At 39.8% G+C, this 11,571-nt stretch overlaps 1 protein-coding gene across 1 annotated transcript; it reads right to left on the bottom strand.

The window, feature by feature from the left end:
- Positions 1–200: 200 nt before the first annotated feature.
- On the bottom strand, positions 201–1,058 carry LOC138753004 (C5a anaphylatoxin chemotactic receptor 1-like). The gene has a single exon (XM_069915598.1). The coding sequence runs from the start codon at positions 1,056–1,058 to the stop codon at positions 201–203; it is 858 nt and encodes a 285-aa protein (XP_069771699.1).
- Positions 1,059–11,571: the final 10,513 nt, after the last annotated feature.

The following is an 11,571-nucleotide window of genomic DNA, read 5'->3' as shown; positions in this document are numbered from 1 at the left end:
GGAAACTGAAATTGATAGTGATTCATCCACAGAAGCAGAAATCTCGTTTATTTTTTAAAAAATAAAGATTTTAAATGCGTCCATTTGCTTCTCATTTGATACAACCTTTTCACGGCAATAACAATATTCTCAAGAGTATTTCAAAATATGCAGTCTCAATAACCTATTATTTCAAAATATATATGTGTCGACCGAACTTCTTAACGATTATTCCCTGTTAAAGAACATGTGATTTCTTGCTTGGGATGAATAAGAACAAACATACGTGTTATTATTTTCTTAAATTCCTCCCTGAAGTGGCGCTGGGTGACCACATAAATGAATGTGTTTGTACAGGTACTCATAAAACGGAGGATGTAGCCAACCCTTTCCGCAATGGTGAACGAATCGTTAACATTTGATCCAGTCAATTTGTTATCAGTAAAATTTACGCATATGAAGCAGACAAATGTGACCATCCAGAGCAAAACAAAGTTTCCAGATATTACCATCAATAAAATTATCGATTTTCTTCGCTTCTCAATCTCCGGATCGGTCTGGTTCTTTTCAATGTTGGGTCTTCGCAATTTGGCCCTGACTCTGTTGGTCCATATAATATTCCTTATGGTCAAAGTATTCAGCAGGAAGACCAAGAGAAAAGGTACTAATGGGGTACAGATGGTGTCTGACCAAAAGTATGCAAACCAAAAGGGTGAGGTGTAGAAACTTGAACTTACTTTACAATACCATGGCACCCTGTCCATTATTTCCAATGGTTCATACGCAAAATAAACAGGGATATTTTCTAAGATGCCGAACACACAAATCATTATTATAATCCTTGATGCAATCAATTCAGTGCAATATTTTACTCGCAATTTCTGAAGACAAATAACAACAAATCGGTCAAACGTAAATAGCACTGTTAGCCAGACAGAGCAATCAATGGAAGTGTACATCAGGGCTCGATGAAGTCTGCAAACAGGTGTGTAGTTGAGAAACGAATATGGAAAGTACACTTCTTTGACATGATAATGAATTGTGCCAAGTATCAGGAATATTAGATCAGCTACTGCCATCGATCTCAGATATTGGGCGATGCATCTGGAGAGACCACACTTGCCTGAGTACAAGATGAATATTGTCACCAAATTAGCTGTAGGAAAGAATGGAAACCAAATGATCATGGCAATTAACTCCAGCAAGATCGGCGGTAAAAGTATTTTTGGTCTTAATACATTTTTATTTGTTGTTCAATCGTACATTTGTCTCACTATGGGATATTAATCATTATTATTTTGAACAAGACAATTTCTGTAATACTTTTAGTGCATAAGTGAAAATTTTAAATGGAATTTTCAATGAAAATCGTGCATTTGTATTTTTTCTTAACGAATTTAGTTAAACAGCTGAAGACAGTCGCCGTAAATTATGCAAAGTTTCAAAAGGAATTGCACGTTTCCTGAGGGGAAAAGCTTTCTAATTAAGTTACATTTTCCACTGGGACATCAGCAAAGCTTTTGCTCCGATTAAATTCTTGGAATATTTTCTAAAGAGGAAGAAAGCTGGTTGGTCTCTTCATCTGCGTATCTAATGGGATTGGAAGGTTAACTTAAAACTTTCCATTGATTGACTCAGGAATCCGTGCGTCATGTTAACAATTATTTCATTCTGTCCCCGTTTCTTAATTATTTATATCTCAATGTAGTCCATCTGTTCAAAACAATGGGAGATCGTTCCTTGTTTCACGGCGTAAATTTCTGATTTCGAAACGGAGGTCACAATCTAGCAGAATCCAATCTCCCGTGGCATTGAACAAGTCGTTACCAGACCTCACCTGTTGTCACTGGAAATCCATTGGTTGAAATCATAATCCTCAAGCGTCTACCATTCAAATTCTCGCATTAGAACCATCGTGCTCCTCCAAAGTTCATATCCATTCGATACCAAACATTATTCCAAACCATCAGAATGCTCCCCACGGTATGCATGTAGATGTTTTTGAGAGTCTTCCGTGACATACCGAATCTCTTCGAATGCCTCATAATGTATATCTGCTGGCGAACCTTCTTCGTGATTGCATCGACCTTGTCCTTTTTTTAATACCTTGCTCCAGCTATGAACTATTAACTCGCTTCAGGATTATGATTTCAACCAATGGATTTCCAGTGACAACAGGTGAGGTCAGGTAACGACTTGTTGAATGCCACGGTAGATTGGATTCTGCTAGATTGTGACCTCCGTTTCGAAATCAGAAATTTACACCATGAAAGAAGGAACGATCTTCGATTAATTTGAACATATGGACTGCATTGAGATATAAATAATTAAGCAACGGAGACAGCATGAAATAATTTTTAACATGACGCACGGATTCCTGAGTCAATCAGTGGAAAGTTTTAAGTTAACCTCCCAATCCCATTGGATACGTGGACGAAGAGATCAAACGGTTTTCTTACTCTTTAGAAAATGTTACAAGAATTTAATCGGAGCAAAGGCATTGCTGATGTCCCAGTGGAAAATGTAGCTTAATAAGAAAGCTTTTCCTCTCAGGAAACGTGCAATTCCTTTGGAAACTTCTAATAATTTACGGCGACTCTCTTCAGCAGTTTAACTCAATTCGTTAATTCATTGTCTACGTAGGAAGAAAACAGACAAATGCACAATTTTCATTGAAAATTCCATTAATGTTTGCCAACACGCTGGACAAGTAAAAGAGGGTTGTTGACTCAGACTTCACGAGCTCCAGACGTCACTCCAATGGAGGACTTCTACAAGAGGTGGTGTCTTAAGAAAGCAGCCTACGTTCGCTAGGACCACCACAACCCAGGCCATGCCCTTTTCACTCTGCTACCATGGGGAGAGGGGGATATGTACAGACGCCTAAAGTGGAGCGCTAAGCGGCACAAGGACAGCTCCGTCACCGCTACCATCAGATTCCCGAATGATCAATGAAGCAAATCCACGGCTTTGCTTTTCATGCACCATTTCCATTTATTGTTGTAAGGTGGTTTATATGAATGTTTGCACGGCAATGATGCCGCAAAACCACGAATTCTGTGACTTGTCCTGATTCTGAAAGGTGAGCTGGTAGGGGAGAATGTCGCTCATTCGGAGAAAAGCGTGGAATAGGGGAGAGCAGAAAGAGAGGAGTCAAGGAAAGGGAGAGAGTGGGGAAACTGCAAGTCCCAATTGGAACGAACATTTTTGAGTTCCGGTTAAAGAGGCAGAACATAAGGTAATTATTATACACCTTGCGCCTTGCCCGGCTACACAGGAAGCACCGCGTGAACAATATCCAGGTCTGGGCTGGAAGGTGGCAAGTGCCGTTCAGCCCACATTTATGCCAGGCCATAACGACATGTAAATGGACAACTCCAGCGCACGTCCCGGACATTCAATGGCATAAGGGTCACTGAGTCGTCAGTATCCATACCATAGGGCTTTACCATTGATTAGAAACTGAGCCGACATGGTCTTATTATGCACAAATGTAAGTCCGAAGCTTGAATCGTGCGCTCTGTCGCTCACCGCTCAACATACACGGAATAGCAGCCTGGGTGGTATGCGTCCCATCCAAAACCATGCACCGTTTCCACTACTGGCACACAGTAGGAGCAGATTATTACAACTGCTGGACTCACGTGCACCACTCGTGATCAGAAAAAGCATGGGGACATTTCAAGGTGGGCTTAATGCTCCAGGGCACACTCTTTCTGATTCAGAAATATATCACCTACGATATGCGGTAGCTGGGTCAGAAAAATCCCTCCCTCACAGTTTTGTTTTAAATTTTCCGAACTGAAAATTTGTTCACCCTTTCTGTCGAAAACCACGAAGTGACACTTTCGGCTGTCAGGTAGCGTTTAACTTTTATTATGCTGTCGTTAATTTTGCGATTGATGATCGCCCAATTCAAATCTCTGTTATGCATGGATTAACACTCGACAAACTGGGTACCGAGCACAATGTCGACCATCCTTACAATCCCACTGGTACTGTTCGAACCCATACAATCCTGCAGATTATTGTCTTTACCTTCAGATTACAGGATCTGCAGAATCCTGCGTATCAGCTCTGGAATAGCACCTTCTACCGTATAGTTAATGAGCCTGCAGTTGTGGATTGAAAGCCCGCTCCGCCTGCGGCAAAATCAGTTCCATTGTGGTTAGATTTCCACATTGCAATTGCAGATTTTCAATACCATAAGAATATTTACCCTCATTCGGCAGTCGACAAGATTGGCGACCCTAACACTAACCCTGCAAGTATTTGGTAATATTTCCATCCGTAATAACTTTCTAAACGTCAGAACAGAGTTCTTTTGGGAGGGTAAAACATGGCTAACATTTATCTTGGTATTTATACAGTCTGCCCTGGAATCTACAATCTAAGAGAGAAACGATCGAGCAGAAAATGCAGATCAATACCATTTAAAATGACAAAGGGAAACACGATAAAACTTTGTTGCTGTTGCAAAGCGCCTGCATCTTCAACGTTGACTTTAATTGATGGTTATCCAGCCAAACTGATGGGAAATATTAATCTCACCATTGCAGAATTAACTTACCAGGAATGCCAATTACGGCCAGTAAAGGATAGAAAATGTACTCCATCAGTAGGATTACAGGCATTCCCATATCGGACCGAACCGAATTGCATGGCTACTGCAACTGGAAATCGGCACTCCCGCTTTCAATTTATCACTGAATGACATGGCATGCACCTCCCAGGGGTGGGGATTGCAGAACACAATCATTTTATGACACAATAAATCGAGCTTCAGTCATTTTCTCTTGTCGTGTAAACAATATTCTAACATTTACATTTTTTAGTAAATAAAACACGAATCAGGAGGCTATAGCTTGGTTCGAATTTAAAACATATTTTTCGAACAGGTGGATCCACTCGTCTTGAATTAACTTTCTCATGGCAATCTGCATGGCGTTAATCTGTATTACATTTAATTTAAAGAGAATCTATTTTTAATGCCATTATTTCACAATAACCCCTAATTTGGGAAGAGCACTTCACAAAGTCAAGCATTATTTCCTCACATAATCATACAGGTTTATCACATTGTGTTTTCATTCTTATTATCACATTGAACCAGCGCAGATAAACAGGCCATTCGGCCCTTCATGTATGTGTCGACCATTATTTCGCTCTTTCCACAGACCTGATCCCATTCCATCACCCTCCAGGCATCTCCCATCATGTATTTTTCCAATTTATTTATAAATAAATAATCGAGCCTGCGTTCACCACGTGAGATGATTCCACACTCCCACCCTCTGAGTGAAGAACTAATGTTTACCCCCAATCTTTCCCCTTTCATCTTAAGCCTATGTCCTCTCGCATTTATCCCCTGCCCCCATTTAAGTGGGAAAGAACCCACTCACATAATCTCTGTCTATAACTCTCGTAATTATGTAAACCTCTATCTAATCTCCCCTCATTCTTCTACACTCCAAGGAATAAAGTCCTTACCTGATTACTCTTTCCACAAAAAAAGGCATTTTCCCAAACACAGGTCTGAATGCGCCCAAACGCAGAGATCATTTTGTGGAATTCTTGCACAAATGGTCACATTTTTGGAGTTGGAGGAGACCGATCAACCCATCGTGTCGATTCTGCCCCTAAACCTCAGCCTTTTCTCCAGCAGCATATTTTATGGCTCTGCAACGTTTCAAGCAGGTACTTTCAAAAGGAGATGTATGATTCGTTTTGCACCACTCTTACAGATCGTGAGATTCGGTTCCCCATCAATTACTGAGAAACAGAAACCTTAACATCCTGTTACTGAGTAGGGGTTTCCCCTCACTGGATGATATTCAATACGTTTACAGTTTTGAATTCATCATTAACAGTTGAAATGAACGATAAACATCAAATGCTGGACAGAATTAACAGTTTTCTGCAGTACTATCCGAAAGAGAATCAGAGTAAATGTGTCGACAAGCAAAACATATAACAGATATAGTGAATGCAAAGCATATTTTACTCAGAGTTGATAATGGAGAACCAGCAGACAGAGGTTAAAATTAGGGGGAAGAGAGAGATTTAACAAGAACCGAGGGGGTTAACCGTTTTCCATAAATGGTGATGGGTGAATGGAATAAGAGGCATGGAGTCAGGTACTCTTGTAACATTAAATAAATGATACATGGAAAGAATGTGGTTTCGGGGAACAGCAGCCAAACGCAGGCAGTTGCGACTATTGTGAGTGAGATATTTTTGAACGACTTGGGAGGGATGGGAGAAGGTCTATTTCTCCAAAGGATGCGACCATCTCCAGCGGGAACTTGTCAGGCTGGGCACCACCAGTGGGAGAGAAAGAATTTTCAACGTTCTGGGCATCATCAATGTTTCATGGGAACAGATAGGTAGCTGTAAATGCTGCAAGAGGGAGGCCCTTTAATACTCCACTGTTCCTATGTACTGTAATGTTACCTCAGATGAGTTTCCGAAGAAATTCACACATTATACTGTTACGAGTCCAGACGACCCCAAAACTCAGCAGCAATAGATATGCACCACGACAAAGATTTGCTTTAAGAAAAGTTGTTTTTAATTATCTTTGAACATGAAAATAGAATCAAACTTTAACTTAACTTTATTGACTCACTTAACCTAACTTAGCCCCCTCTCATTCTAAGCACATGTGTGTGTAAGTTCATCAAAGTTCTTTGGATGACAGTCCAATCTCGCCGGTTGCAGGTAAATGGTTACCACTCAGAAGGGTTCTTGTTGTTTTTCAGAGAGAGAATTTATCTTGTTCCAGGACATCCACAACTGATTCCTTTTTAATCAGCCACTCCAGTGTCTTGCTGACGAAACTTGTCCCCTTCAGGGTTCTCCAGGTGATAACGTCTTTCTTTCAGGTCACCAGAGAGTTCCTTTCTGTTTCTCCTATTCCAAAGGAAACACCAGACAGCAAATTCTCTCTTTTAACCAGACCAAATTCTAAAGCTTACCTCTTTGCCTCTTGTCCCTCTGGAACCGATATCTGTCTGTCTGTCTGTCTGTCTGTCTGTCTGTCTGTCTGTCTGTCTGTCTATCTGTCTGTCTGTCTGTCTGTCTGTCTGTCTCTCTCTCTCTCTCTCTCTCTCTCTCTCTCTCTCTTTCTAACTCTCTCTCTCTCTCTCTCTCTCTCTCTCTCTCTCTCTCTCTCTCTCTCTCTCTCTCTCCCATTACATTTGTTGACTTCTGCAAACAACAGTCCATTATTGAAGTCTCTGAGCACTCTGCAAACGCTCCTGCAAAACGTTTGTGTTTTAAATTGTTTGTGTGTGACCTGCTCCAACAGGCCTTTCCCAATTTATCACCCAAACTCCCCTATATAATCTGCCACAATGCAAAACCAACTAGGATTCCACAAAGATATTGTTAAAGAGATACCAGGACTGATAAAAATGTAAACATTGATTTTATCTGCTGAATAATTTCACTTTTCTATATTTCCCGCAGCGATAATGGTTGGAACACCTCACCACTCAAACTCACCGCGTTTGAACCCAAGATGAACGAATAAAAACTTCAATGTGCTCAATCACTTGAAGACTGACAACAGATAAGATTAGTGGAAGCAACACAAGTTTGTTGACTCTTTCAATAATTCGGGAACAGTTCTGGTGGAATGGGGAGTTCTGCTCCTCACCCCACTTTTCCTACTGATGATTAAGGAAATTAGAGACTAGTGATGGGAATTCTGCTGTCGGACAGATGGTATAGGGGAATAAAATAAATGATCACCTCAACCCAGAGAGCCAAATTAGAAAGGTAGATTTGTTGCGCTTCGGAGAAGATGTGCCCTTCCCACTAAACACCTTCCCCAACTTGTTGTCCTTTCCAGACAACATCCTGGTGAATTTTCTCTGCAACATCCCCCTTCTAATTACATTGATAGCGTGGCAAACAGAACTGTAAACAATACTCCAAGTTCGGTTTGAACAGTATTTGTAAAGTTGCAAATTATATATTTTTGGCCCGACCTCCGAAGGCAACATGTCATCTGACATCTTAAGCGCCCTAACAAACCGCCTTGCTCATTTCAGAAGACGACATGAATTCGGAACCCCATGTCTCTCTGTTCATGGCTTCCTTAGTGCGTGATCATTTATTTGGCATAAAATCCGCCTGTCGCTGCTCTGCAGAAGTTTGCACTTTACGTCCATCCTGCCGAAATTGGCAGGCGATGGCAATCTGAAACCGAAGGCATCATGTGAACATTAGAACTCTGCTGAATATTTTTTCCCTATTTATATCCAGGAAGTTCATCAGGAATGTCCGCAGACTTTGGGATGAAGAAGAGTAATACTCAACAGTGTTAGGGAAGCTCAACAAGTCATACTGCGTAAATAACCCGCTGGGGTTTTTTTCTCTTCACACTATTATATATTGCATTAAAATCTCGAGAAGTCGTCATTTAACTTTAATCTTACTTTAAAAGTGACCCTGTTCTATTTCAATGTCGCCATGAAGTGTGCATGCAATTAATAAATATAATGAGTGCTCTCACGATTTTTTTATTCTTTTACCAAAACTACACTTTATTCACAATAAAAATAATGAATTCGGCATCGTATCCATAGATTTCCATCAATGTTTTTTGTTACATTAATTCCCGATGTTAGAGCTGGGGAATTTTGTAATTACTCCCCCACATCTCCCTAACCTTGTTAGTTAACGGCTCCCCTCCAGTCTCAATGTGAAAGTGAACCAGAGATCACTTGACAAACGAACGCGGATCCGGTTAGAAATGTCACTATGCTTTTTAATAGTCTTGCCAAATATAGAGATTTGTTGTCGTTCACAATCAGCTTTAACCATGTTGAGTCATCAACAAGTGTCCGGTTTTGACGTTTTTTATACTTTCTTCCCCACATTCGTTTTATCATTCCACGATAAATTATGATTGAGCTGGTGAAAAAATCAAGTTTACCGAATGAGCAAAAAAAGTATTACTTAATTAAAACTTGGCAGAATTTTTAAGACTTTTATTTCATTTCTTTCCATGCATGTAATTAATTGAAAATTAATTTAAATTTAAGAGAATTCCAATCATTACACGATGGTTATTACGCCCTCGTCCCTCCCATAACTCCCTCCATAAATGCCCCACACCCAGTCCCAAAGAAATGTATGCATGAAAAGTATATAGAGTAATGAACAGGAAGAAGAAAAATAACTTCATGGATTGCTCGGAGAATTGCTTCCCAACACACTGGAGTCAAAGGTTTATATGGTCAATTTGGATAAGAAGAGTTGCACAGGTCTCAAGAGGCTGGAGAATCAGTAAATATTTATACCTACAATTTGCATATATGGTCTTCAAATTTGCAAAAACATGCCATATTAATTTTTTTAATCATATGTAATTTTCTCCACGGGGATACAGCTTTGGATTTCTGCATTCTATCTTCCCATATCCAAGTGTGAATCTGATTTCCAGGTCACTGTGATACACTTCCTTGCCACTACTAAAATGCTATTTTAACAAATTTTATTTGGTATATTGATGGATTCAACTTGGGTCTTGTTCCTTCTACATTTCCCATTCTGAAGAAAATCTGGGTTTTCTGAAAATGTCTGTAACTTGTTCTCTAAACAATTCCCTGAGTATATCCCAAAAGGCTTTACATTGAGACATGACTAAGAAAGTTACCATCTCCACGTCACATCTAAAACATCGATCTTATGAATCTTATTTCATTCTATTTCATTTTTGTGGTGTAAAATATAGATGATGTGAAAATTTATAATGAATGAATCCATATTAATAGTACTTGTCATACAATATCAACATCGATCTGACCATTTTCCTCATCAACTGTAATATTCAAATCCAGTTCATACCTCTGCCTAGATTTATTAAACCCATGTTTAGTAATAAAATCTACATTGTAGAAGTAAATGTCTTAGTAATTCCCCTTCTCATAATAATTTCCAAATCACTACTAGTAAGTAACAGCATCGCTGGTCCTACCATTTCCCTCAAATATCCTTTCAATTGAAAATAACAATAAAGAGTATTATTCGTTAATCCTTACTAATTCAAATGACATAATTTGGCCTTGTTCATAACAATCTTAAACATTTTAATATATTTATGAAATCAAGTATTTAAAAATTAATTATCCTGCGAAAAAGGTACAAGATAACATTGAATCTGAGACATCTTGGGTGATATAATTCATTTTATTCCAATTTCGTCATTTATCTTATTCCAAACAGTAATCATGTGTTCCAACAATGGTGTCACTTTAACACCAATTATTAATTTTGAATCTCAAAGAGTATCAGAGGGTAACTAAGAAAGTCATAAGAGAGGGGAAAATGAAGTACGAGAGGAAATTAGCAAATAATATAATGGAGGATAGCAAAAGCTTTTTTAAATATGTGAAGAGGAAGAAATTGGTTCGGTCTAAAATTAGTCCATTAAGAATGGAAAAGGGTGAAATTATTACCGGAAACAACAAGATGGCTGAGGAATTTAACAAATACTTTGCAACTGTCTTAACCAAGGAGGATATAGGTTATGGTCAGTTAGGGGGTAATGGTCATGCGATATCAAGAAACTTGGGGAACCTTCCTGGGGAAGTAGGGGATCTAATGGATATCCGGATCCAGAAACATGAGGTTGTGAGTAAATTGTTGGGACTGAGGGCTGATAAATCCCCAGGGCCTGATGGGCTGCATCCCAGGGTGCTTAAAGAAGTTGCTATGGAAATTGTGGAAGCACTGGTCGACATTTTCCAAAGTTCCATAGATTCGGGGGAGGTCCCTGAGGATTGGAGAGTGGCTGATGTGGTGCCAATTTTTAAGAAGGGAGGGAGGGAGAAAACAGGAAATTATAGACCGGTCAGCCTGACGTCGGTGGTGGGGAAGATATTGGAGTCTATCATAAAAGGAGTAATAGCAGAACACTTAGGCAGAAATAATAGTATAAAGGCTAGTCAGCATGGATTCCTTAAGGATAAGTCATGCTTGACTAAACTTCTGGAATTTTTCGAGGATGTGACAAAGAGGGTGGACTTGGGAGAGCCAGTGATGTGGTGTATTTGGACTTCCAGAAGGCCTTTGATAAGGTACCACACGGGAGACTAGTGGGCAAGATCAGGGAGCATGGTATTGGAGGTAAGGTGCTGACATGGATAGGAAATTGGTTAAGAAATAGGAAACAAAGGGTTGGGGTAAGCGGGTCTTTTTCAGGATGGCAGCATATGACGAGTGGAGTGCCGCAGGGATCAGTATTAGGTCCTCAGTTGTTTGTAATTTATGTAAATGATTTGGATGAGGGGATTATTAATAACTTGAGCAAATTTGCAGATGACACGAAATTGGGTGGTGGTGTGGGGTGTGAGGAGGATGTCAGGAAAATGCAGAGGGACTTGGACAGGTTGGGGATGTGGGCTGCTGAATGGAAGATGACGTTCAATGTAAGCAAATGTGAGGTTATCCATTTTTGGGGCAATAATAAGAAAGCTAAGTATTATTTAAATGGAGACAAGCTAGGGAGTGTGGAGGAGCAAATGGATCTGGGAGTACTTGTTCATCGGTCACTGAAGACTAGCATGCAGGTTCAGAAAG

This window comes from Narcine bancroftii, chromosome 2 (assembly GCF_036971445.1).
Source record: "Narcine bancroftii isolate sNarBan1 chromosome 2, sNarBan1.hap1, whole genome shotgun sequence".
In the NCBI taxonomy this organism is placed as follows: Eukaryota; Metazoa; Chordata; class Chondrichthyes; order Torpediniformes; family Narcinidae; genus Narcine; species Narcine bancroftii.
This window is presented reverse-complemented; position numbering and strand designations above follow the sequence as displayed.